The 26,923-nt window shown below is 42.6% G+C and overlaps 1 protein-coding gene across 4 annotated transcripts in view; it reads left to right on the forward strand.

Moving 5' to 3' along the window:
• Window positions 1-26,257, forward strand: part of LOC135088982 (axotactin-like) — a 40,779-nt gene extending 14,522 nt beyond the window's left edge. The window contains exons 9-41 of one of the 4 annotated variants that reach the window (XM_063984086.1): window positions 301-419; window positions 910-1,016; window positions 1,878-2,081; window positions 2,388-2,496; window positions 2,920-3,102; window positions 3,508-3,656; window positions 4,237-4,404; window positions 4,680-4,775; window positions 5,308-5,440; window positions 5,820-5,929; window positions 6,317-6,440; window positions 6,800-6,975; window positions 7,089-7,199; window positions 7,482-7,602; window positions 8,043-8,240; window positions 8,707-8,880; window positions 9,422-9,644; window positions 10,019-10,287; window positions 12,333-12,605; window positions 13,134-13,360; window positions 13,882-14,014; window positions 14,453-14,599; window positions 15,166-15,319; window positions 15,891-16,077; window positions 16,481-16,631; window positions 17,231-17,397; window positions 17,955-18,054; window positions 18,330-18,499; window positions 18,914-18,992; window positions 19,509-19,717; window positions 20,182-20,298; window positions 21,927-22,559; window positions 24,359-26,257. In XM_063984086.1, coding sequence (XP_063840156.1) covers window positions 301-419; window positions 910-1,016; window positions 1,878-2,081; window positions 2,388-2,496; window positions 2,920-3,102; window positions 3,508-3,656; window positions 4,237-4,404; window positions 4,680-4,775; window positions 5,308-5,440; window positions 5,820-5,929; window positions 6,317-6,440; window positions 6,800-6,975; window positions 7,089-7,199; window positions 7,482-7,602; window positions 8,043-8,240; window positions 8,707-8,880; window positions 9,422-9,644; window positions 10,019-10,287; window positions 12,333-12,605; window positions 13,134-13,360; window positions 13,882-14,014; window positions 14,453-14,599; window positions 15,166-15,319; window positions 15,891-16,077; window positions 16,481-16,631; window positions 17,231-17,397; window positions 17,955-18,054; window positions 18,330-18,499; window positions 18,914-18,992; window positions 19,509-19,717; window positions 20,182-20,298; window positions 21,927-22,559; window positions 24,359-24,367 — 5,530 coding nt within the window. In that variant the 3' untranslated portion in view covers window positions 24,368-26,257. The remainder of the gene's footprint in view (window positions 1-300; window positions 420-909; window positions 1,017-1,877; window positions 2,082-2,387; window positions 2,497-2,919; window positions 3,103-3,507; window positions 3,657-4,236; window positions 4,405-4,679; window positions 4,776-5,307; window positions 5,441-5,819; window positions 5,930-6,316; window positions 6,441-6,799; window positions 6,976-7,088; window positions 7,200-7,481; window positions 7,603-8,042; window positions 8,241-8,706; window positions 8,881-9,421; window positions 9,645-10,018; window positions 10,288-12,332; window positions 12,606-13,133; window positions 13,361-13,881; window positions 14,015-14,452; window positions 14,600-15,165; window positions 15,320-15,890; window positions 16,078-16,480; window positions 16,632-17,230; window positions 17,398-17,954; window positions 18,055-18,329; window positions 18,500-18,913; window positions 18,993-19,508; window positions 19,718-20,181; window positions 20,299-21,926; window positions 22,560-24,358) is intronic. The other 3 variants (XM_063984084.1, XM_063984087.1, XM_063984085.1) reach the window with 3 other exon arrangements.
• Window positions 26,258-26,923: the final 666 nt, after the last annotated feature.

Consider the following 26,923-nt stretch of genomic DNA (forward strand, 5'->3'; position numbering starts at 1 on the left):
CTGACTGACTGACTGACTGACTACCTGAGTGACCTGACATTGATTAAGTGAGTGAGTGAGTGAGTGAGTGGCTGGCTGGCTGACTGACTAATTAACTGACTGACTGACTGACTGATTGGCTGACTGGATGAATGAATGAGTGAATGACTGATTGACTGACATACTGATTAACTGATTAACTGATTAACTCTCTCTCTCTCTCTCTCTCTCTCTCTCTCTCTCTCTCTCTCTCTCTCTCTCTCTCTCTCTCTCTCTCTCTCTCTCTCTCTCTCTCTCTCTCTCTCTCTCTCTCACACACAGCTGCAATGACCGCCACCGTAACCTGTGCTCTCAAAACTCCCACTGCATTGAACACTTCGACCACAGCACCTGCAATTGCTTCGGCAGCGGCATGGACGGGCGCAGGTGTAACAATCCAGGTGTGTTGGCTTACTTGCACATTGTCTCTGATGTTTTTTGAGGTCTTTGCTTATTTTTCTAGTTCTTTTTTCACTTTTTTTCCACTTGGCTGTAGGTTTAGTGGTCTTTTTTTTTTCTATTTTTCCATGTTTTTTGTTATTTTTTTTGTTTGTGTTTGTTTTGCTTTTTTTTCTTTTTTCGTCTTTTTTTCGATTTATCTAGGTTTAGCGATTCATTTATGATGTTTAGTCTTTTTATAGTTATTCTTTTGATGTGACACTCTCAAGGTCATATTATGCTTTTCTGCTCATATTTACTGTCTTTTCAAGTTTATTCGATTTATATGTAGGTTAAGCGAGCTAGTCTTCTCTATTCTTTTCTTATTTTCTCATCTTACACGGCTGATCTTTTAGTCTTTTGAATTTTTTTTACGAGTTTGAGCTATGAATGACATTGTTTCGATCATCTTGTGATTTCTTACCGCTTCCTAACGCTTGTCCTCCTCACCAGATGTCCCGATTCTCTCTCTGAGCAACGACGGCTATGTGGTTCACCGCCTCTACGAGTGGATGGACCGCGTGCACACTTACACCAACTTCATCTCGCTCGAATTCAGGGTTAGTGCAAGGACTACTATTACTTCTTTTTATGTAAGAGGGGCACTGGCCTAGGGCAAGAAAAGAATGAAAAAAAGGCCCACTGAGATGCTGGTCCCTAAAGAAAGGTATAAAAAAAGGATCATGCAAAATTGGAGGATAAATGTCGTTGAGTGAAGCTTCAATAGATATGAAGCTTCACTCTGAGGATTCGGAAGACTCACAGTATTGTTTGGTTAATTTATCGATCTTCGCTCATGTTCGCTGATATAAGTCTATGAATCGTTGTGATACACTCCCGTTTACGTATCTGATGATTCGGATCGGGCAGTATCTGGCTAGCCAACAGGGAGGAAAGACTCCAGCTGCTGGGGCCTCTCTCTCTCTCTCTCTCTCTCTCCCCCCACACCAGCTGGGACCGGTCCTTCCTTATCTAAATGCAGTGGAGACCGAGCTATAAGTAGTATCTTCTCGTGTCTTCTTTCACCTGGTCTTGTCAGGGTCGCCATAGCAGATCAACGTTCTCCAGCGCGCTCTATTATCTGCGCCTTCCTCATTCACACCCATTACAAGCACTTCTTTCACTGCATCCATAAAATCTTTTCTCATGTCTTCTTCTCTTTTATCCAGCCTGGTAGATATATTTCCAGCATCCTCCTCCCCACATACTCCTCGTCTCTCGTACTGACACTCCCAAACAAGCTTATTCACTCCTATCACAAGCATACCCTCTTTCACTGCATCTACGAAACCTTCAATCAGGACTTCCACTCTTTTATCCAGCCAAGTAGATGCATTTCCAGCATCCTTCTACTCACTACAACATCTGTAGTACCCATAACTCTACTGTTTTCAATCCCTCTTCTTCTCATCCACCCGCAGACTCGCTTCACAGACTCAATCCTCTTCTACGGATCAGCTGAGTACCCAGAGAAGCAATACATCGTGGCCTCTCTCACTGCTGCCGGGACTGTGTACGTGGAAGCCAACCTCGGGGGCGGCGCCGTGGGGGTGGAGGTCGGAAATAAACTGGAGACTGGCACTTGGCACAGCTTGATTCTTGTGCATCAGCATAATAGAATCCAGGTCTGTGTTTTTGGTTGCTGTGTCTTGCTGTGTTTTTATTTATTTATTTATTTATTTATTTTAATTTATTTTTTGTATAGAGATTGGTTTTCATGATACTGTAGTTTTATTTTATGCATTTTAGTAAGTTTATTTTACGTATATTGTTTTTACGTCATGTTGGTTTTGTAATTTATATCAAAACTTAAGTATGGTCAGTTTATTATCTATCTACCTATCTGTGTGTGTGTGTGTGTGTGTGTGAAAAAAAGCAACAATATCATAACAAAGATAATGAGCCCACATCACCGTCTTCACCTTCTGCAGGTTCACCTCAACTCTCGCCTATACGACACCCTGATAGTGCCCGGGGAGGTGCGTTACTTCCACCTGGACCCTGCCTTCTACATTGGCGGGGCTCCCAACCTTACCAGAAGTAGGTCCTCGTTTTCTTCTTCCTCCTAGCCTCACCTTAGTAGTAGATTTCTCGGTCTCTTGGTTTCTCTCTCTCTCTCTCTCTCTCTCTCTCTCTCTCTAAAAAAAAAAAAAAAAAATACGAAGTAGGAAGTTATTTTTCGTCTTTCACTAAGGTGCACAAGACTATGAGACTATAAGAGACTATACAGCAAAACTGACTAAGCTACACAGCAGTTTAAAGGACCGTAGTACAAGTCTGCTTAAAAGTTGTAGGTATTTGAGAGGAAAAGAACATCTAGCAATGAATAGAATAACTTTCAGTAGCTCACTTTTCTTGATCTTAGCCAGTTAGTTATTTAGCCAGTCAATTAGTCATTCAGTTAGTCAGTCAGTCAGTCAGTTAGTTATTTAGTTAGTTATCTTAATTACTCTTCTCATGCAGCATGTGGACTGGAGCCGGACCGAGGCATCCAGCAGGGGTACGAGTGTCAGAAGAGCCACATCAGGTACTACTACGACGTGCATGACGGTAACTGCCACATCTTGAACTACAGCGGCTGTGGAGGCAACGGCAACAACTTCAGGAGCCATCAGGCCTGCATGGACACCTGCAACAAACTGCCGGGTGAGTGAGTGAAGGGATCTGTTTGACTTGTGAAGAAGACAAACAGATAGTATGTTATAAATAGATTACTGAGTTGAATGAAACCAGTGTATAAGTAGTTGTGGTGAATTACTAGGGTACTTATTTACCAACGAGTGTTTTTGTGGCTGACGGCTCTCTTGTACGATCTCGAGAGGAGGAAATGGCATACTGGCAAGACGTGGTTCCATATTTTTAGCTCTGCCGTGTGTCTTGAGAAACTAATCTCCTTGACCTAGACAAATAAGTTAACAGAATTGAAACTAGAATCAGAGAGGGAACAAATCTACTGCATATCTAGGAAGCCATGGACTACAGTGACTGCAGCGAGTAGGTCTGACGGCTTCTTGCAGCACGTGTATTCTATCACATCTGTTACTCTCCCAGGTCTCCGGTCCATGCATTCCTTCCTGGGCTGCATGAGGAACGTTTTCATCAATGACGTCAGTGTTCTTTGGGAGCTGAAAGTGCAGAACAAGACGACTCGCTACCACGGCGCCACGGAAGTCTCGCCCCTCACCGACACCTGCAAGGACGTGAGTATCGGAGGCAGGTTGCGAAGTGGCAGGTGTGAGTCGGTAGGAGAGCGTAATGGAGGCCGGAAGATAAATTTGCTGGTGTTGGTGGTGGTTGTGTTGGGGGTGTGATATTGTTGTTGTTCTTTTCTCTTCTTTTTCTTCTCTTACAAATTACAAGACCAAAACTACGTATTTTAATCACTTTTCTATTCATACAAGTCATTACTCACCGTTTAGCAAGTTCAAATGTCTTTACCTTTACAAAAAAAACAACAGGAAAATCATTTTATCTACTATTACAATCATTATCCACCACTTAGCATCTTCAAAAGCATTTACTTAAAAAAAAAAAAAAAAAAGACAGCAAAATCACTCCAACCAAATTTACCAAACGTACACCTCCTGTTTCACAAGACCTTCCCTTTTCCTCACGCCAAGAGGATCACATGGTTCTCTTGACGCTGTTTACATCATTATCTGCCACTTGGGACCTTCAAAACACTTTCACTCACAAAATAGCAACACCAAAACCACTCCAGCTAAACATACCAAACGTACACATCCTATTTCACGAGACTCTACCTGTTCCTCACTTCAGCGGGAGCAAATGGTTCTCCTGACGCTGTCCACGGAGAGAGCTCACGTCAACCTCACGAACAAAGACCAAGAGAACTTCAGACTCGCCGTGTCCTTCCGCCCCACCACGCCAAAGGGAGTAGTGGCGTCTGGCTACGTGGATGTTGTGGACACGAGCAGTCAGTGGGAGGTGAGTGAGTGAGTGAATGAGTGAGTGAGTGAGTGAGGGTAGGGCGGGGTTGTGAGTGACTGAGAGAGGAATGGACTGACTGACTGACTGACTGACTAAGTGGGTGATTGATTTATTAAAGACTGTGATAACTGAGTGGTAGGAGAGAGAGAGGAAGAAAAACAGAGCGAGAAAGACAGACAGAAAGAGGAAAAATCTAAATTAATAACAATGTAAAAAAAAAAAAGATGCATCCAAACTAAAGAACTCTGTCAAGTCGTGCTTCTCACCGTCAGATCTACTATGACGAGAACCACGTGTCCTTTGTCATCCACGAGGAACTGATGCAGGTCAAACCCAGCGCCAAGATCGTCATCAACAACTGGCAATACGTAAGTAAAGAATTCAGTGACTTGCCAATACCTAACACGCACAAATGAGGAGAAACAGAAGAGAAGGAGTACTGTGATAGATTTCTGGCAATATGTGAGTAAAGAATTCAGATAATGAGGAATAAAAGAGAATGAATACTGCGATATATTTTTGACAATAGATGAGTAAAGAATTCAGTTAGGTACCACTACAAAACACGATGAAATGAAGAATAAAAGACAAGGAATATTATGAAAATTTCTGGTAATGTGCACATATTAAAACAAAGAATTAAACGAAAATAAACGCAATTCGCACGCAAATGATAACCATAAAATATATATAGACTTTTCTTCTAATTTATTCAACGATTGTAATAATGAAAGGACTGATAAGAGGAATACGCTAAGCCAGTGCTAATGCCAGGAACAGAAAATACATACATAAGCATTTACTCCAAGATTACATTGCGAAGTGTCTTAAAACACTTCATTAACCGTAGGACTGTGAAATAAGGTGTATCAGAAGCAATTAAACACGTACTTCTCTCAGGTGGAAGTGAAGTACAGCAGTGGCAAGGTGGTGATGAGAGTGAACCACAAGACAGTCTCCAATAAGCCTCCGGGACCTCTCACCTTCTTCCCAGTCATCACTTTCGGCCTCAGTCCCCGCTCTGACCTTCCAGGTGAGGCTAACAAATGTGTCCAGGTCTCGACTGGTGAGGCCAAAAAGTACAGTGATAAGATTTGGTATATGATGAGATGGTCTTATTAATGTAACACAGTTGAATTCTAGTTTACCTTTTACTAATTTTTTTTTTTTTCATTTTTTCATATTTTCTTAAAGTACATCTAGGTCTTTTCTTAATCTTTTCCCTATATTTTCTGGCCCTTTAATTGTTTTTATCAGTATTTCCCATCTTTCATTTGTAAAAACCATTATATTCAAAAGAAGAAACTTTTCAAAATACCTAATCGACTCTCATTCTCAGCTAATCTACTCTTAGCTCTATTTACTGCTCATTTATATTTACCTGGTGTTTAAAGCTGCTGTTCCTCCTTCAGGCATGGTCGGGTGCCTGAGGAAGGTTGAGCTTGGCACGGAGAAGGTGGAGCTGCGATCGCTGGCCGGAACTAACGTGGCGCAGAAGGACGTGATCTACGATGGCTGCAGGGTGAGTGTGGCAAGAATGTCTTTCTACTTCCTGTTATTACTGCAGTGTTCCCTATCTGACTTTCATCCTCCGTTTCCCATAACCTGAAGGATTCTAGTAGCAGAGTATCGAAACATTAATTTGTTCCACCTTATTGCAACCCCTTTCGTATCCACTTATCTGGGAAGCTAAGAACAAGAAGCAGCAAGAAGCCTTAGTCAAAGGGGCATGATTATAAGAAACATGTATTTGATTATTCAGCGCCATTGGAACCCTTTACATATTCACTTATCTGGGAAGCTAATACAGGAGAGGGTGCAAGAAGCCAGCAGAACTTCATAAAATTTTTGTCAATCCATGTATTATAGCCAAGAGGATCTGTGCCTAAGAGTGATGAATTGTTACCAGGTGCTGGGGCCGTGTGACAGACCTGGGTCCTGTGAACACGGCACCACCTGTACTCTTGATGCCAACGATGAGATCCAGTGTGACTGCGCGGACTCTGGCTACACTGGGAAGACCTGCCACTTCTGTAAGTATTTCCATCACCCCTGAATAGCGTTATTACCCTTTTAAGTTTCGGTCAGCTAGTCAATCAATCCTTAGCATTTAACATAAAGACACAGAATGCACATCAACCTTTCTCTCTCTGCCCAAAACATTTAAAATTTCATCATCTCTTGCCAAGTTTCAGTCAGCTAGTTAGTCAACCCCTAGTGCTTCACATAAACACCAAGAATTAACAGCAGCCTTCCTCCCTCTCCAAACATTAATCATTCCTTAATCCGCCCCCATTTTTCTAAAGCCAAATTTTAGCCAGCCACGTGACCAACCCTTTGCACTTCACACAAACACCCACAATTCTCACCAGCCTCCCTCCTCCTTTCACAGCTCTGTACAAGACGTCGTGTGAGGAGTACCACCAAATCGGATACAACAAGTCAGGAGTCTTCAGGATTGACGTGGATGGGAACGGTCCCCTGCCGCCCTCCTTCGTCAAGTGTAACTTCAACAGCCTGACGGGCGTGACCAACACCATAGTAGAGAACAACCTGCCGGAGAAATACGTAAGTGAATGCGGGAAAGAGGGAGAGGGGTGTAGTTTTAAGGGATGGGTGAAGAGATGGGCGTGTAAATATTGTGGAATGTCAGAGGAAAATTATGAAACTTTCACTTGTAGGAGGTGAGAGGACCTGGCCTGGGCAACCTGCAGGTGGACATCAAGTACCGAGACTTTAGCGATGAAATGTTCCAGGCTTTGATTGAGAAGTCCGAATCTTGCTCACAAAACGTAAGTGGATTTTTGTGTGTTTGTCTCTGCTTGTCTGTGTCTGTTTTTGCGTCTATATGTCTCTGTTTATCAGTGTCTGTCTGTCTTTGGCTGTCTGTCTGTGACTATCTTTGTCTTTGTCTATCTACGTCTATCGTTCTCTCTCGCTGCCCTTGTCTCTCTGTCAGTCTTTGTGTCTCTCTCAGTCTCTCTCCATCTTATCTTATTTGTGCGTCTGTTTCTCCCAAATACCCACATTCCCTCTAGTTCCAACTGCTACAATCCCTCACTACCCCCACACAGATAAGATATGACTGCAGACGCTCGCCACTCAAGCTCTCCACGCACACCTGGTTCTCGTCCCCTTCAGAAAAATACATCGCGAGTTTTGGCTCCAAGGTCCCTGGTCTCTGCCGTTGCAAGGGTGAGGAATGGGCTCAGGAAACGTAGTATTTTCATGTTTTCTTGGATAGTTTGTTATTGTGCTTGTGGATTTAGGATTTGGTTAGGTTTTAGTTGGGTTTGGCATGTTGGTTTTGGTTAGATTTGGTTTGGTTAGATTTGGTTAGGTTAGGTTAAGTTGGCTTTGCTTATGTTAGGTTATGTTTGGTTAACTTGGTAAACTCCTATTCCTGTGCCTATTAAGTTAGCTCCTCAGGTACTTTTTCATGACCTTCTCTTCTTTCCTTTCTCAATTCCACTTTTTTTCCTCCTTTCTGACTGCTCACTATAGGAGTCGCCACAGTCACTTCCTCTCCAACCCACTAAGTTATTCCAGCTTTCTTCATCCTCCTCTATCGACTGCATGCATTAGAAGTCTCCACTCTTGATTATTCTCCAAACGTTTTCATTCCTCTATAACAGAAATCGGCGCGTGTGACAAGGCTGACGTGGCGTGTAACTGCGACGCGGTGGACGGGCTGGCGAGGTCTGATATAGCGGTCATCACTCAGCCAGACCTGATGCCCCTCACGTCAATGGTGTTTCTGGAGGATAAGAAAGGCATGAGGGAGGAGTCGGAGGGACGCATCACTCTTGGCCCCCTCATCTGTGCCACGAAAGGTAAAGTCTGTTTGTTAATACTTTAAGAACGTAAGGAAAGCTGCAGTGAGCCATCGGGCCTACATGTGGCAGGCAGTCCCTGTGTAAAATGTATTTCTAGCTCTCATCCTTATCCATGAATTTGTTTAATGTTTTATAGTATCTACTAAAGATGAAAAGTATAGTTGACTACTACTACTACTACTGCTATTACTACTACTACTACTCTGGCCTACGGTAATGAAAACGTAATAAAAAAACTACCACAGCTACCACTACACACAACCACCAGCCCCTACTACTACTACTACTAATACTAATACTACTACTACTACTTCTACTACTACTACTACTACTACTACTATTACTACTACTACTACTCTGGCCTAAGGTAATGAAAACGCTATAAAAAAATACCACAACAACGCACAACCACTACTACTACTACTACTACTACTACTACTACTCTCCCTCGTCCCTGACACAGCCACGAAGGAACAGACGGTGAGCTTCTCCAAGAACCACGTATACCTAGAGGTGCCAGCGTGGCGGGAGGGAAGCCTTGCCTTCAGCTTCAAGACCACCTCCTCCAGTGCTATGCTCGCCTACCAGCCCGCCTACCACCCCAGCCACGCCACTTTCAGGATTGCGCTGCTCGGAGGTAAGACGCTACTTCTAACTTGAAATTTTCTTCCTCGCCTTCACTTGAGCTTTTAAAATATCACTGGTATATTTTTTTTTACTTTTTATGTTTTATTTTGTCAGATTTTTATTTGTATTGATTTATGATTTCAAAATTTATCAGACGTATTTTGTTGTTGATCTTTCGTCGCCTTCACTCGTACTTTTAAATATAACTGGAGCATTTTTTTTTTCTTGTGCTCTGTTCTGTAAATTTGTTTGATTTATTTTCAATGATACTTTTGAAATTCATTGGCCTTTTCTTTTACTAGTCTTTCTTCACCTTCACCTTTACTTCTGTTAATCCTTCGTCTCACTCATGTCTGTTTATCTCCGTACTAAGTAGTCAATCTCTCTCTTCACCCCTTACCTCTCATCTTCTCGTCTTTTACCTCACATCTAGATATTTATCTCCATAGCAAGCAGTCAGTGTATGTTCACCTTTTATCTCATGCATATTGATTTGTTACCTCAGGCTTGCTCATCCTTTACCTCTCGTGTGTTTCCCCTTCGGTTCACAGAGAAGGAAGTGGAATTCATGTACAGCTACCACGGGCTGGAGCACCGCCACAGCCTACACACCGCCCGGCGCCTCAACACGGGACAGTGGCAGCAGGTTCTCATTGACATCTATCACCACCAGCTGCGTTTCCTCATCAACTCAGAACAAAAACTCATTGACATCGAGGAGGACGCGAATGTAGGAGTGCTTGATGGGTCTATGTTCCTTGGAGGGATGCCGCCGTGAGTGTAAACAAGCTTGTGTTCTTAGGTTCTTGTCTCTTCATTATGTACAGTTGCCTCAAAAATTGACATCCCCAAGTCTACGTACAAGTTTTTCTCTCTGTCTCTTCTTCAATATAAGCCTTTGCATTTTCCAAGTAAACAGGTTTAAGTTCTTATGTTCATGTGTCTTCATTGTGCATAATTTCCTCAATATCCCCAGGTCTTCTTCCGTCACTTCTTCAATGTGATTCTTGCACTATCACGTAAACAGGGTTATCTTCTTGTGTATTCACGATGCCTTGTACAACTGCCTCAAGAACTAGTCCCTAAGTTCACAAGTTTGTCTTTCTTTCTTTTCTCAAAGCAGCTGTCACACTTTTTCACTCAAACAGAAGACAAGACACGTGGTTGAACCAAGAGAACCAGGAGGAGGAGGCTCTGGGCAGCTTGAAGGGATGCATTCGTGACTTGACCGTGAACAACGAGCTAGTGGATTTGGACCGGTACATAAGGGCAGCGCCTCTCGGGGTATCTGCCTCCTGCCAGCCATCATGCAGCCCTAACCCTTGCCAGAACGGGGCAGAGTGTATCGAGAACTGGGGATCTTATGAGTGCGTGTGTAAGAACCCCCTGGCGCACTCCGGTGTCAACTGTGAGAACAGTAAGTATTTGGGCTTTTGTTGTACTGAGAGAAAGAGTTAGAAGGTGAATGTTTGGTGAATGGCTGAGTGTTTGTGATGCTGAAAGTTAAAAGGGTTTACAGTCACTTAGTACTGAGGCTGCTGTTGCTGGTGGTACTACTACTACTACTACTACTACTATTACTACTACTACTACTACTACTACTACTACTACTACTACTACTACTACTACTAGAAATGCTAATGCTACTGCTACTACTGGCGACCTGCTGCCCCCCCTTCCCCTCCCCCCCAAACGGTCACATGGTAATTGAAACTTGTGTCCATCACACACACACACACACACACACACACACACACACACACACACACACACACACACCATTAGTCTTTCTACCAATACAACTAATGCTTTGATCCACTCACTTTGATACGAAAGAGTTATCATCATCATACGCAATGTGTGAAATCTTTATAAGCATCTGCAAGAAAGTTATGGGTAAAAAGAATTGATTTTGAAATTTCTACCCAGTTCAAAGAATGGATGTGGCTGCAGAACTAGTAAAGATGTTTCAGAGTGATTGGTAATTAGGGAAAGGTGTACCAAATGGCAGTCAAATGATTAAACACCAATTAAACAGTTTTGTGACTACTATGATCGGCGTCCCACACACACACACACACACACACACACAAGGCAGTGAAGCGGTTGGGACTGCATTATTACCACCACCACAACAACACACAGCATTGTATCCTTGGCGCATCTCCCCAACCCTCCGAACTCCACCAAGCCCTGATCCGGCCCGCAGCTGCTACAGTAACAATTTCACGTCTCTCCCTGTCAATATATAGTGTAGTTTCCAGGGTTTTCTAGATGTTTCCAGATGTTTTCTAGACCTGGGTGGTGTAAGAGAAGAAGGTGGAGGTGAGACGAGTAGTACGAGGGTGAGGGAAGAGGAGAAGAAGGTACGGTGGAGGGGAGGAAAAAAAATAATTTCGTCTCCACATTAATATTTTTTCCGTTTTATTAATGGAGTTGGCATTGTTTTGATATTTAATTATCATTAGAAAAGTATAACAACATATAATATATAGTACAATCTAGTCTAGCTGTGTTTTTGTTTCTCGAAAAAACATCCAATTCGGTATTTCATTTATTTTCACTTTTTCTCATTAAAACACCTAGGGTTGTTTTGGTATTTAATCTAAGACTTAAAAAATATAAGAAACGTATATCAAGTTAAAATATTCAATAATTTCTAGTCTAACTATTCGTATTTTCAAATTTAAGGTAAGTCCGTTGCTATATTCAAAAATTTATTTTCTTTACACGACGAGGAATTTGCGTTTGCCTTGTATATCTGGACAGTAAATTTTTTTTGTATTCAGAATATGTAATAGAATCTAGTCTGGCTGTGTCTTCATTCTCAATATTATAGTCTTCTTGTGGCACCGTTCGTAAAAGATACATAATGTTTTTTCGAGTTTTCGGTATTATTACTGAGTTCGGTAATCGTTTTATATTTTGAGTATTAGTTAAAGTTTATGGCAAATCAGAATATGTGGTGCATTCCAGTCTGGGCGTCTTCTTTCTTTCCGCGATTTTCAAAATGAATTACGCAACGTAAATATAAGGGCCGAGACGGACATTCTCTCTGCCTCCCTCCATGTCTGTACATCAATATTTAGCTTAACTTCCGAGTGTTTCCGGAGTCAGACGTTAAGAAAAGCCGAAATCAACCACGAAAGTAGGTATATAACCTTCACGAAGGCAACAAACGTCTGAGTTTAGAGACATTTTGAGGACCAATTGGTTTGGGTACCAGGTGTCTCAAGTACTAAGTGACTATCTCTCAGTCAAAAAGTCAGTGTTTGGTGAGTGTCCGAGTGTTTGTATTGCTAAGAAAGATAGTTAAAAAGTAAATGTTTGGTAAGCGGCTGGGTGTTTATGGTGCTTTAGAGTTAAAAAGTAAATGTTTGGTAAGCGGCTGGGTGTTTGTGGTGCTTTAGAGTATTAGGAGGTAATGCTCTGGTGTCACAGGAACTCTCGTTTTCCTCACAGATCTAAACGAGGAAGCGATCACCTTCACCACGGAGAAGTCAAAGCTAACATACTTCGTGAACGACACTGACAACTCCCGCAGCCAGGAACTCGCCAACATGACCTCCCTTCTCCTCAACTTCCGCACCCACGTCAGGCAGGGACTCATTCTCTTCACCTACGACTACTTGCACAACTTCCTGCAACTTCACCTGGCGTCTCCGAATGAATTGGTGCTATACTTCAACTCCGGGAGGCGAGCTTTGGCCCTCACGGTCGAGACAAGTTTTGCAGGTGAGTTTTTTTCTGGTTAGTCAGAAGTGATGGGTCGTCTTCTGTACTCCCTTTGTGTCTTGTGAGTTAGTGTGATAAGTGCAGGTGTGTAAAGGCTCTTCGTAATCCCTTGTAATTATTTGGTTTTCACTTTCTACGTCTGGCAGTTTAGATTACATAGAGTTTTTCGTCTTTACTCTTCAGTGTCTATTGCTGTTGATGATAATTATATCGCACATAATTCACCTTCAGACTCCCTCTCTCCTTCATTTCCCCTTCTGTCTTTCTTCCTTGTTCATTTTCTCTTCCTTCTTCCTTCCTTTCTTCGTTTTACCTTTCATTCTACCTCCTTCATATATTCCTTCAAACTTTCTTCCTTACATCTTAAATCCTTCTACCTTTGTTCCTTCCTTAATTTATTTCCTACCTTTCTTCATTCATTTGTTTCGTCCACCTTTCTCTTTACAATCTTGTCACATAGTCTTCTTTCTCTCATATTTCATCTCTTAGTGTTTTTTTTGGCTACCACACGTCATTACTCTTCCCCAGTTCCTCTCAACGAAGGCCAGTCGGTGCAGGTGGCCGTAGAACGCGACGGCTCCACCACTAACCTCACAGTCTACACCAACGGGGTCTTCTTCAACGCTTCCCTCGGTTCTGGCTTGCTTCCCCTTCACGAGGGTGACTATGAACAGTTTCCTTATGGCGAGAGCACCCCGCTGCTTGACATGGTGTACTACCCTCACTCCTTCACCAAGCCAGGGTACTTTTCTATGGTAAGATGCAAGAGTCAACCAGTATTCTCAATCCTTCCTTGCTTTCACTGGTAAACTCTGGAACTCCATGCCTGTTTCTGTATTTCTACCTTTCCTGTGTCTTCCTCCCTAATTAGTGTTCTCAGTCCTTCCTAGCTTTCACTGGTCAACTACAAATCTCTGCCTGCTTCTGTATTTCCACCTTACCTATGACTGAACTCTGTCAAAGGGGCGGTTTCGAGACGCTACTCCTCTCCTGTATTTTTTTTTATAATCCTCTTGTATCTACTCCTTAGGGATTGGCCATTTCAATGAGCCTTTTGTTTTCTATCTTTTTGTAGGCGTTGGCTAGAGCCCCTCTTAGCAAAAATAAGAGAGAGGGAGAAACATTAAATAACTTATGTTTTCGAAATCTTTCCATCATTAGCTCCACATAAAGTGAATCCTACATGTCTCTCGTATACTATTAAGTCTTACGGTCTTGCATGTCTCTCTTATCCTATCAAATCCTTCGGTTTCTCACCTTCGCCTCGCCTCCTCAGTTCTACATGGGATCTGCCAATGACCCGCAAGCTGACGTGAGGTCGGACCTGCCTGGCCTGGTGGGATGCGTGCGAGGTTTTCAGATCAACGAGGTACCTGTTGTCCTGCACCGCTACCTCGCCGACCACCCAGGTAAGCCCTTAGGTGTTCCAGTGCTCCAGTTTCTCCGGCCAGTTAAGGTGTGTGTAAGAAAGGAACGCTGATTTTCCATATATATTTATTGCCTTGTATGTATATTTTTTCATGTTGATTTATCACGTTTTCTTTCACATAATACTATACAAAATCTTCCTATGTGCTATTTTGTTATATATATTTTTTTTATGCTGATTTCTCATAAGTTTTCATTCACATAACACTACATAAAGCTTTCAGATCCCATAACAAACCATTACAAACCCTACAACTAGATAAACTTAAACTATAAGCAAATAACTCAGATTACCTTTAAATATTTCACCGTTTTCTACTAAAATTACTCGCTCCACCACCACCACCACTCCGCTCAATCGCAATCTATAATATACGTCAACTCACAAACTGACTTATTCCACCGCCACTTGTGTTCAGCTGAGGGCGTGAAGAAGGGGTGCTCGATGGTGTGCGATCATCATCCTTGTCTCAACGGCGGTGTGTGTGAGGAAGACTTCCTGTACCCGAGCAACTTCCACTGTGACTGCTCCAGCACTTCCTACACGGGCCCCGTCTGCAGCACCGGTAAGGAGTTTGCTGTCTAGCTCCTGTTGTACTTAATCATTGCACCGTAACTTGCTAAATTTAAAGAAGCACCACTGTAGTCAGAGTTACGTGCTGTTAGTGATGTCTTTTAAATAAGTCTCTATACATGTACCAGATGAATGTATCCTCTCCCTCCTCTCCCTTCCTCTTCCCACTCTCACGCCTGCTGTCTTTTTTCCTCCATTACCATCCTTAGTTAACAGTCACATGCACAGAGTTTTATTAGGACTTAAGAATATAAAGGAAACTGTAAAAAGCCATCAGACTTACACGTGGCAGTCCTTGTATAAAGCCTGTCTATTTCCAACCATCATCTTCATCCATAAAAGTCTATTCCATTCATCTACCACTATATTTGAGAACCAATTTCTTCCTATCAACCTGACAACTTAATCTACTCTATTCATCTACCACTATATTCCAGTTTCATCCTGTCTCATATCCATCAAGCTTGAACCCTTAATGTCTTGCCATACCTTGATTACTGACAATTCAAGACCAAGACGCAGTAAGTAGAGGGGTAAAGTCTCCGCCATGACCCACAGAGACGGCGTACACCTTCCACGGGAGCGAGTGGCTGGGCAGAGACGCGACCACCTCGCCCCTCATGGAGAACCTGGTGTTTGAGCTTGCCTTCTCCGCCTCCATCAGACGCCCACTGCCCCAACTGGTCGCCCTCCTCAGGGGCACCACCACCGCGTGAGTAATGACTGATTGATATGTAAGGAAAGTGAAACTTTATCTCGACTATTCCCGCATCATATTTTGGTTCTAAAGTATTGCCATGTGAATATAATACGCAATACTCTTTACAGGAGACACGAAAAGCATTAGTGTCTGTAGGTGAATACGAGTACACTTAACAGCCTCATAGCTTCTTTGCAAATGATTCTGATCCATTGAGTTGAAAATGCGTTGTTTTCTAAAACTTTTCAGCATTTAATTTCTTACAAGCTTCAACGAAAGTGATTTTGAGTTTTCAAGGGAGTTTTTTGTGACTCTAATTGTAGTTTAATAATAATCCAGCACTATTATTAACAAAATACCAGTGAGAACCTCGCCAATTACATGTGTGATCTTGAAAAACAAAGCTTCCTATTCTTAAACATTTTAATGGAAGTTATATGAAGTTTCCAGTGGAGTTTTCATGAATCTTGTGATAGTTTAATTTGAACTCTATACCAACACTGACTAATCATTTTAAAACAAAGCGTTTTAAAATACTTCTAATAGCTGATGGCTGACGTTGTCCTGACATTAACATCCTTAGCACCCACGACGACTACATCCTGGTGGCGGTGGAACCTAACGGGGCCGTGACGGTGCAGGCGGTGCTCAAGAACCTCGAGGACGCTACACTGATTGCTAGGGTATCTCCAGACGAAGGAATCAACGCTTTCAGTGGACACCGGCACTTTGTCAAGGCCGAGTGGCTGAGTGACGGGCTCTGGGTGAAGGTATGTGTGTATGAGAAGGGAGTGAGAGTGTGAAGAGAGGCAGGAAGGAAGGAAGGTCATGATGATATAGTGAGGTGTGAGGGGAGTAATTCAGCCATGTGTGTGTGTGTGTATGTGTGTGTGTGTGTGTGTGTGTGTGTGTGTGTGTGTGTGTGGTATGTAAAGCTTTCATAATACACTTAAGTTACAAAATATTCCTTCTATATCTTCTCTATATTGCCTCCACATCTGCATCTCTTCTATATTCCCTCTATGTTCTCTTTCCTGAGTTTTTTCTTCAATGTTCTCTGTTTACTCTTTCCATACCCCCTTTATATTCACTCCTTATCCTCTATATGTCCCCTAACCTTCCCCTCTGCCTCCCTCTACATCTCCTTTCAATACCCATCCACATCCCTCACAGGTGGACAGAGAGGAGCGACTGCTACGAAGGGAAGCCACCTCGTACAGGTTAGAGTTGGAAGCCTTCCCTCGCAGTCTCTACTTGGGCGGCATGGAGGAAGGAGTGGACTCTCGCTTCGTTGACTATGAGAATTTCCACGGGTGCATTTCCAGTAAGTCGTCACTGGGAACCTTAAACACTAATAGGCTGATCTGAAGGTGTGATAAAGCTACAGAAGTGAAGACTGAGGTGGTTTGGGCGTGTCAAGAGGAGAGATGAGGTGTGTGTGGTGAGGAGGAGGAGGATGCTGGAGGTGGATCTACCCAGCAGGAGAAAGAACGGATCTAAGAGAAGGTTTATGAATGTAATGAGGGAAGACATGCGTGTAATGAATGTGGCTGAGGTGGTCTGGGTGTATCAAGAGGAGAGATGGGAAGTATGAAAGAAGGAGGATGCTGGAGATGGATTAACCTGGCTGGAGAAAGAAAGGAAGGATTAAGAGAAGGTTTATAGATTTAGTGCCAGAAGACATGTTTGTAATAGATGAAAGTTATTGAAGCTTTTAAGGGAGTTTTCATGATTCTAGGGACACTTTAACAAGTCCTCTGCATTATAATTAAGAAAACACTGATGAGAACCTGACTTTTCATATCTGTAGCCTTTGAAAAATAGCCCTGACGAGAGAACAAACACCAACTAGTCTCTTATATCATCACCTTTACCTCGATCACAGGGACACTTATAAAACATTAACGTCTTCCCCTCACACAGATGTAATGATCTCCAACCCGAATGGAAAGTTCTTCCCTCTGCAGGAGTATGAAGAAAACGACCGTCATATTACGAACTTCGGTATCCCCACCTCCGGTTCCTGCTCTGGCTTCCCCCTCATGCCTGCCTTGGTCATGACTTACAGAGCAGACAAGGACATTTCGCCGGTAACGTCCTGGGACTTTATTTTTAATCGTTTCTGGTCTCGCATCCTTAAATGTTTCATTGCCTCATCTCAGTTGCTTTTAACAGACTAGTGGAAGCTTCTATTGGGTTTTTCAAGGGTGTTTTTATGGTTCCAGTGATAATTTCACATGCTCTATTTGAAGTTTTTGGAGTTTTCAAGGGTATTTATTTCAACAGGTTCTATGGAAGTTTCTGGGGCTTTCCAGGATGTTTTTTTTATGATATTAATGATAGTTCAATAGGATCTAGGTGAAGTTTTTTGGCGTTTTCAAGGATGTTCTAGTTTAACAGGCTCTAATGGAAGTTTCGTGAGTTTTCGAGGGGATGTTTTATGATTCTAGTCACAGTCCAACAGGTTCCAGTGAAAGTTTTGCCATTTTGAAGTGTTTCTCTATTTATGACTAGTGGTAGTTGAACAAGGACTCCGCATCATCAATGGGGAAAAAATAAAACGAAAACCTAACAACCTACGTACATAACCTCTAGTAAGCTTCATGTGTCATTAGCACTCAAAGGGGTGATATGGTTTGCCACACAGGTGCAAGGGGAGGACTGGGCCGTGCATGCAGCGCAGAGGACAGCTTACGACGCACCGCCGCCCCTCACCAAAGCGGAGAGAAACACGCCAATGGATAACGGTAAGAATGAAGGTCCCCCGACGGCCAAGATTGAGAGAGAGGAAAGTGTATGAGTTAGATTTTGTTGTCAGCTTAATCTTCTTCAGTTTGCTTGTGATCTTTACCTACCCAACACCTACCCACCTACCCATCTATACCTACCCACCTACCAATCACCCAGCCACCCATTCACCCACCCACTTACCTATACCTACCTACTTACCTATCCATCTATCATTTAACAAGCACCCTACTCCTCACCTCCTCTCCCCTCCTTAACACACGGTATCCTGCAGTGGTTCCCGCCGTGGCCACCAGCGTTCTTCTCGTGTCGGGCATCATCCTGGCCATCCTGTGCATAAGAACCAGCGACAAGAAGAAGAAGGCGAAGAAGAAGGAACAGATGAAAAAGGAGGAAGAGGAGAGGGAACAGCTTTTGAAGGATAGGAAGAAGAGTAGAGAAGAGGTGAGTTTGTGGGTGAGAGAGAGAGAGAGAGAGAGAGAGAGAGAGAGAGAGAGAGAGAGAGAGAGAGAGAGAGAGAGAGAGAGAGGGGGGGGGGGAGAGGGAATTAGTGTTCAAGTTAATCGGTGATGTGAAAATTATGATTATTGTTTATACAGAAAGACAAAAATGTATATATGATTGTTTATATAGAAAGACAAAGATATATATACAAATTCTTCCTGATTTTTCTTCATTCTTTTTAAACTTGAACTATACCTTATTTGTGTTACTTTTGACCTTTCACTCTAAACATTACTGGTATTTTTATGCAATTTTACCATTCGGCGCCTTATGACTTTAGTTGATGCGGCCCCATGTGGTTTTTTTTTCTTTTCTTTCCATCACTTCACTTCTCTTCACTTTTATTCCTCCCAGGCAATGAGGGCACGCATCACCAACATCTCTGAGGTGGAGATGAAGCCCCTGAAGACAGCCCAGAACGGAGGAACACAAGGTAACGAAGCAAATCCCATTTTCCCTTCGCTAGAGAGAAAATTAAAGGAGTAACTCACGCAAATGTTCGATTCTACTTTTCTCTCGTTTCTAAATGGGATGAATAACCGTTTTTTGGGGACTGGGATCTTTAGTGGGCCTTTTTTTCTAGCCTTTTTAGTCATAGCCAGTGCTCCTCTTACATAAAAAAAAAAAAAACTGATTTTACTTTTCTGTCGGTTCCAGATAAGTACTTTACACTGCAAAGAAATAAAGGAAACGTAATATCTTCTTGGGTAGATGAAGGAAGGATTACTTTAAATAATTGATATCGTTCTTGTTTGGTGAGAAGTCTATCTTAAATACACTTCGAAGGAAAAGAAAGACGCTACCTCTGTTTTCTTACTTAAAGAGATAACTCTACCTCAGCATAATAGAAGAAAAGAAACCTAATTTTTCTTACGCAAAAACAGGTAGATCTGTTTTGATTCCCCCAGTTTAATTCTGCATTATGCTAAGTCCATTTTCTCAACTCAAGAACAAGATAAGGTGAGGAAAATGAACGCAGCGAACCAGCAGCAGGTGGCTCCCCCAACGGAACCCCCACCACCCATCCCAACCAAGAAACCAGAGGAGGAGGAGGAGGAGGTGCAGGTGAGGATGCCAAAGGACTCCACCGCAGACAGACCGCTTTCCTGGGACAAGTCCGCTGATGCGCTGCCTCTCATAGGAACTGAGGTGCCGCAGGTGAGCGTCCCTTGTCAATACTTTCCTTTGTAGTGAGTATTAGAACTACAGTCTTTCATTTCCTTGTTGCTTCTCATTGTGGGGACAGAGTTGTAGTTAGTGATAGGCTTTTGCATGTATCTCTAGAACTTGCCAATATCTTCCTGTGTCTTCATAATCAGAACTGCAGTTTTTTTGTTTCCCTGCTGCTTCACATTATGAAGGACTAGTCAATACCTTTCTGTGTCAGAGTCTTAGAACTGGTCTTTCATTTTCCTGTTGTTTCTCAGTGTGGGGACTGAGATGTAGACACTAATAGGCTTTTGTATGTATATCTAGGACTTACCAATACCTTCCTGTGTCTTCATAATTAGAGCTGCAGTCTTTTGTTTCCCTGCTACTTCTCATCATAGGTAATTTTTTTATTATCTTCTGTCTCTATTTCCGTGAAGCAAACACTGACTTGCACCTTTCTTTCTCATCAGGTGAGGCCACAAGGGGAGGCTACAGAGGACTCGACGTCAGAAGGAAGCAGCTTTGACTGTACCATTGAGATCACGGGTGGGTCGCCTTCCTCCTCCGCGGTCTTCCCTCAGCAGCGGGTAAGGATGAGACAGCCCAGCGTTTCTGGAGATAGTGTTGAGCAGGGACGGGAGGGAAGGGAAGATCGAGATGTAGTAGTAGATCATGACAATTACACATTCGAAAGAGAACGTAGGAAAAGTGACGCAGATTTAAAGGAAGGCTCACGAAGTTTGCTAGAAAGTATCGAGAGTTTCATACAGAAATTCACAGTGAGTCGAGTGAAATCAGAGGGAGATTACCCAGTATTCGTTGACCACCCGACGCTACTCTCGCTCAGTGACGTCAACCTTGAAGTCCTGAATAGAAAGGTCGACATCAGAATCGTGCCCAGCTTGTCCAGTCTCTTAAGCAGCGTCCCGCCCACGCCTGATGTGATGGGGCCTCAGGAGATGTTTAAGGACGCGTCTGGAGAAACGCAGGCGCAGGAGGAGGAGGAACCGTCAATTTCTGAAGAAGAAAACGAGGGAAATCATCTTGAAGAGAATGATTGATACCGGAACTGAGAGAGAGAGAGAGAGAGAGAGAGAGAGAGAGAGAGAGAGAGAGAGAGAGAGAGGTGGGGGTGGGGGAGTTCGTGAGGCCTGAATGCGCCACAATAACGGAGTCTAACGGTGCCAGAAAGTAAGAGAAAGAGTACTTACTTGTGTGTGTGTGTGTGTGTGTGTGTGTGTGTGTGTGTGTGTGTGTGTGAGTGAGTGAGTGACTGGAAAGCTGCGAACACTATATAAAACGCAAGAAAAGAAGTAGAAGAAGAAAAGAAAAAAAGAAGAGCCATCAACATTTCCATTATAAACTGTATTACCCCCAAAAAACACAAACATCTTGATAAACTAAAACAATAGAATTTTCCACACCAAGTACTCTAAGTTTGTTTAAGCTCGCAAGGACTCGGCGGCAAAACTCACCATCTGATTTTGAACGTTTCCTAACACACTACCTAAGTCTAAACTTCCTCATGAATACCTAAGGAACGTTTTCTTCGAGGTGCTTCATCGACGACGTTCAGTTTGGTTCGCGTTCTTACACTGTTGATCTCAATAATCGTATGATCTCTTTGTTTCAGTGTTTTCATGTTTGTTTATGGTTTGCTCGTTTTGTGTTTAGTTTCTTGTTTTCATTTGACAGTCGCTTTCTATAAATCAGTTCAGTATATAAACGATTGATTCTTGATTTTCTCCCTCTTGCATGATTAGTCTTGTGTTCAGTTTTTCTTTTTTCGTGTTCGTTCATCTGACGCTATATCGATTCATTATATAAACGAATGATTCTCTGATTTCCTATTGTAAACACGAACCATGAACCACAAAACAGTACCTCATTTAAATAACAACACATTCACCTCCACCTAACATTTACATAACTAACCATTATCCATGATTCCACTACATTTTCCTACATCATGATGTGTCGGTAGATAAATAAAGTCATTCCTGTTTCAGCTTCTTGTTTAAGTAACCCAAAGAAGGGTCCGCATAACAGCACAACCTTGCTTCACACACCATCGCTAGCATCAATCTTCCCGAGGGCAGTTTGCGCCTATCAAGCCAACGAGATGCTTAAAAAACACACATCAAGCGCTACCACGAGGCTGAGCAGCGATGCACAGCCACGCGACCTCTGCTACAGCTCAATTTTTGGTTTCCAGGACTTGGTTATGGCTGACTCTCCCTCGTCGATGCGGGTTAACCGAGGCTCCAATACCATGCTGTACGTTGACGATGACACTGCCTCGGAGAGTGAGCCCCGCCTTCTCCTTCACGGCTCCCTTCCCACCGAGGAGCAAGGGGAGGTGGTGGAGCCCCCGTTTGTCGCCACCACGGTTCATCTGCTTGGCGGAGGAGAGGTGCAGAAGATAACGAAGAGTGAATTCGAGGATGAGATTGTGGTTGTCGATGATTACCTTGAGGATAAAGCAACACCGGTACCCGAAGCTGACAGCATAGAGGTTGGAGAAGTGCCTGAATCGAGCAAAGACATTCAGGGAGATGAAGAGAAGGATACAGAGCAGCAAAAGGAAAGCGATCTTGCAGAAGCGGCTCAGGAGACCAACCAGGCGGACAGTGAGGTGACAAAGACGGACCAAGAATCTAAGCCCGCTACAGATGGAACAGAAAACGAAGCAGGGAAGGAGACCGCCTCGAAAGACGAAGGCGCAACAAAGAAAACGGAAGTGGAGAAAGAAAACGAGAGCGCAGAGAAACCAGATTCAGACGACGAGTTCATTGAGCTACGACCAGAGAACGAGAAGGTGCAGAACGCCGAGCGGGTGACAATGCAGGTAAATCCTCAGGGGGAAGGAGCCTCGGGAAGGGAGGAGAATACCGCCCCTGGGGAAGCTGGCGAGACTCAGCAGCGTGTTGACATGCAGCAATACTACCTCAGAAAGAAACCCTCGGCTCCCCCTGCCCTCCCGCCGAAGGAAAAGCACTACTATTAATAAGCTGCTGCTGATTCTATGGGCTTTGGGTCTTCCGTCGTGTTGCTAATAATGTTTTTCTGATTGTCACTTGTTTTTCAATTGTTTTCTAGTGTTTTCTGATTTTTTTATTGTTCAGTGATTCATTTCCTATTTTTTATATTGTTTTCTACTGTTTTCTGATCGTCTTTTGTTTTTCCTTTTGTTTCTGTGTTGTTTTTTTCATTGTTTTGTCTGTTGATGTGTCTTCATTGTTTATATATTCCTAATTCTGCTGTATATTTCAATTCGTATCTTTTGTATGCTTTTATTAATTCCCTGTTCATATTTAACTGTTTATTCCATGCGAGTTTGGGTGAGAAATATTGCTTCGTTTACACCCTTTTATTTACTTTACTCAAAAATCCTCAAGGGAACTATTTAATCATTTATTTGATTAAGCATCCTTATTCTGCGACACATGTTCAGAAATAAATTGTAAAAACTCCACTAACAAGCTCGATAAATCATAAAGGGGGTTTAAATTTATTAAAAAAATAAATAAATAAATAGATATATAAACAAATACAGAAATCAAGTGTGTTTATGTTCATTACGTTTTTTTTTTTCTATTTATTTATTTATTGTCTGTGAATCCTGAATATCTCTCGTGAGGGTTTCGAAGCTCGGGTCCCGCTGCTCATGACACACTGAAGCCACGCTGACATCTTTGCTAAGGTTTCAGATTTTTGGTCTCGTTTTATTTTTCATTTCTCGTGTTTTTTCTGTTATATTTTCTTTTGTTTTCCATATTTTTATTTTCATTCAGCTAAGTTATCCGTCTATTTTTTTTTTCTTTTGCTGCTTCTGCCAAATCAAAATGTCACCAAAAATAAAGACAAGTAAATAAATCTAACATAAAAACAACAGTCGGGTTTATTTGCTTTTTTTTTCTCCCCTGTCAGTTTTGTTAGATTTGTTTGTCTGAATCCTATCGTTTGTTATTGTCTGGTGTCGTTTGTTAGTGTGGCTTTTATATTTGTGGTGAGCTTCATCCTGCTTTTCTTTCGTTACTTTTATTATATCATTCAATTCTCTATCTATTTTTGTAGTAATGTTAGTTGTGACAATGGTAGTGTTAGTAGTAGTAGTTGTTGTTGTTGTAATAGTAGTAAGAGCAGTGGTAGTAATAGTGGTAATAACAGTCTTTTAAATTTAGTAACAAATATAATGATGAAAATTATCAGTTATTGTATAGGCGATGTAAGGATTTCTTCCTGTAATACGCGGGTTATCTGATTCCTGGGCACTCAGTCACCTCATAAGTAAACTACATATTCAGTTCCCTAATAGTAAGTAATGCTATTCCACATCGGATTCTTTTATCTGCTATTTATTCCTATGAGTATTTTATATGTGATGTATGAATTATTATTAATGCATCATGTGCATTTTGTATATTGCCTATTGATGTTTGTGTGTGTGTGTGTGTGTGTATGTATGTGTGTGTGTGGGCGGGCGCATAATCACTTGATTCCATTATCCAGGAAATGAGAAATGTTTATGTTTGGGTGTGTGTGTACATATCCATGAGAGAGAGAGAAAGAGAGAGCGTATATGAGTGTGTGAGTGTAAGCGTGTGTGTGTGCGTCTAACACACTCCCTTCTCTCTTCCATTACAGCCTAACTAAATAACACCCCCAAAAAGGCGCCTCTCTGATGATCCTTGTGACACCTTCATAACCTCTCTTGGCAGACGTGGCAAGAACCCAACAAGTCTCCTTCCAACGCCACCGAGAATCAACACCACCTAAACATTCCCACTGACAACTTGCCAATACAGAAAGACAAAGCGAGCGAGAAATATGACGAGGAGAAGAAGCCACAATTCAAAGTAGAGAAAGTCGAGGCAGACGCTGTGAAAGAGGAGTATTCTGAAGGGGAGAAGGATGCTGGAAGATACTCCGAGATGCCACCAGAGGATAAGGAGGTCGAGATGAAGTGCAATGAGGAGAATGAACTGAAAGAAATAGATGACAGAGACGAGGAGTATTTTGACTGCAAGAGCAGTGCCAGCGTTCTAACTCCTCCAGAAATCGTTGTCAGCAGCCCAAAGGAGAAAGAAAGTCTGAACACAGGATACTTACTGAGTCATATTTACAAAGCCAAGGCCGAAGGGGAAGGGAAAAGGGAAGGAGAGGCCAACATAAATCAAGACAAACAAGTCGAGGGTTTGGAATCTTCAAGTCAGGAAATGAAACCAGATAGAAAAGAGAGTAACATGAGAAATGACGATGTAAACAGCCAGGAAATTCAAAACGAGAAAGGAAACGCTATCCAGGAACTAGAAGACGAAGAAAACGAGACAGAAACACAAGAAAAATTCAAAGACAACGAAGAACTCTTGGACATCAGCGCCAAACTCCTGCTGCTGGACATGGCGGGGCAGAGAAACGATGGCTTCTCGTCTCCAGAGAGCTGTCCAGGGTCCCCTATGAGTGAGGAGGACAGACCGGGGTCCCCCACATACGTCAACCTATACCAGGACGATGACATAAACCTCCTGAACACTGGAGTCTCCCCTAAATGTTCCCCCGGCAACCTGACACCTTTAGACCCCATCAGTGAGCAGGACGAAAGCGAGGAAGACAAGGAGAAAGACGGGGACAGTCCACGGAAGACGTCATTGCCGACACTCTTCAAATCCAACCTGTCCTCTGGTGTTGCCAACCTCAGTGTTCTCTCTGGGGAAGATGACGCCGCAAAGGACGAATCAGCATCTGAGCACGAGGCTTTAAAAGACACAAAAGACGCAAAAGATGAACCAGATGCAATTCTTGAAGCAAAATCTGAAGTTACTCCTGAACCAGTCCCTGAAGCAGCTCCTGAAGTCCCGCACGAGGAAGCTACAAGCGGAGGCGTTAAAAGGAGAAGGCGTCGCAAGAAGGGCCGCGTCACAAGGGAGAAGCAAAGCCCGGTGTTCCTGAATGAGGGAGTGCGAACCTTCAGTAATCCCGTGAGTTACTTCGGCGGCCCCAACATCAAGTATGATGAGGAGGACGGAGGCGCAGCAGCAGCAGCAGGAGGTGAAGGAGGTGCTGAAAGCCGTCTTAGTATTATCTCGAATGTTTCGCTTGATTAAGAAAAATGTCTCTTTTTGTGTGTACATGTTTCAAAAGGTAGTGGACGAGATAGAGTGTACTGATGAGTTGTTTTGTTTTGTTATTTCTTTCGTTTACTTTGTAGTCTGTAAAATAGTCTTAGCTCGCAGTGATGGTGATGATAATGATGATGATGATAGATAGCATGGCAGTCTTACTACACTCGTCAGTCTTTGCTTGTGATTCTGAAAGTTAGCGTTCATGTTCTGAGTCATGTTAGTCACGATCAAAAGAAAAAAAAACTTTCAACCTCAGAATAGAAAAACGAAACCTCTCTGTAAATATCTGTAAAAAAAAAAAAAAATGAAACTGTTCTCGCTAGGTCCATAAAACTGTCGATGGATCCGAGGACGATACTTGATTGTGTATGGCTGGGCACGGTGACTTGTTAGTGTGTTCATTAAACAATACGACAAACTCTTCCCTCATGTTGCCCTTCCCCAGTAATAACCAGGACAAAGAGACTCATTAGATTGTTAGTGAAATTAGTAGGGAGCTTTGAGAGGTCAGATGTATTGATAGATATGATAGACTTGATTAAGACTATCATGTGTATTCTTGCTGGCTTCTTGTAGCTTCCCATGTGTTCCAATGCACTTATCATATTCTTAGTGCAGTTGATAAGGAGTTATGAGAGATTAGGTAGATTTAATGATTATGATAGGTGGACAGGACTAAGGACTGCGACGTGTATTTTTGCTGGCCTCTTGCAGCTTCCCTTGTGTTGTAGTATTCTGATGAGGCTTTCAGTATGCACAAGCTGATTTGACAGGTAAGTATCGTTAGTGCTTCAGAAATACACGTGAGATACTTCTAACAACACCTGTCACTTGTAGATTTCCTTTATTTATGTAAGAGGAGCTCTGGAAAATAGGAAAAAAAAAATATTGGGGAGAAAAAGGCCAGAGAAATTGCCATATCTAGTTAAGGTTTGATTTTTATAGTGATAGATTTCTCGCTTTTCACAGCAGATCAGAGAACAAACGTCACGTCTTTACAATACAGTACAGGCCACGCTATTAATAGTAACACAAAGCGGATGCTACTCGTCATTCAAACTCCAGTGAACTAAACACAACTAAGTCG

Source organism: Scylla paramamosain, chromosome 32 (genome assembly GCF_035594125.1).
Source record: "Scylla paramamosain isolate STU-SP2022 chromosome 32, ASM3559412v1, whole genome shotgun sequence".
NCBI lineage: Eukaryota > Metazoa > Arthropoda > Malacostraca > Decapoda > Portunidae > Scylla > Scylla paramamosain.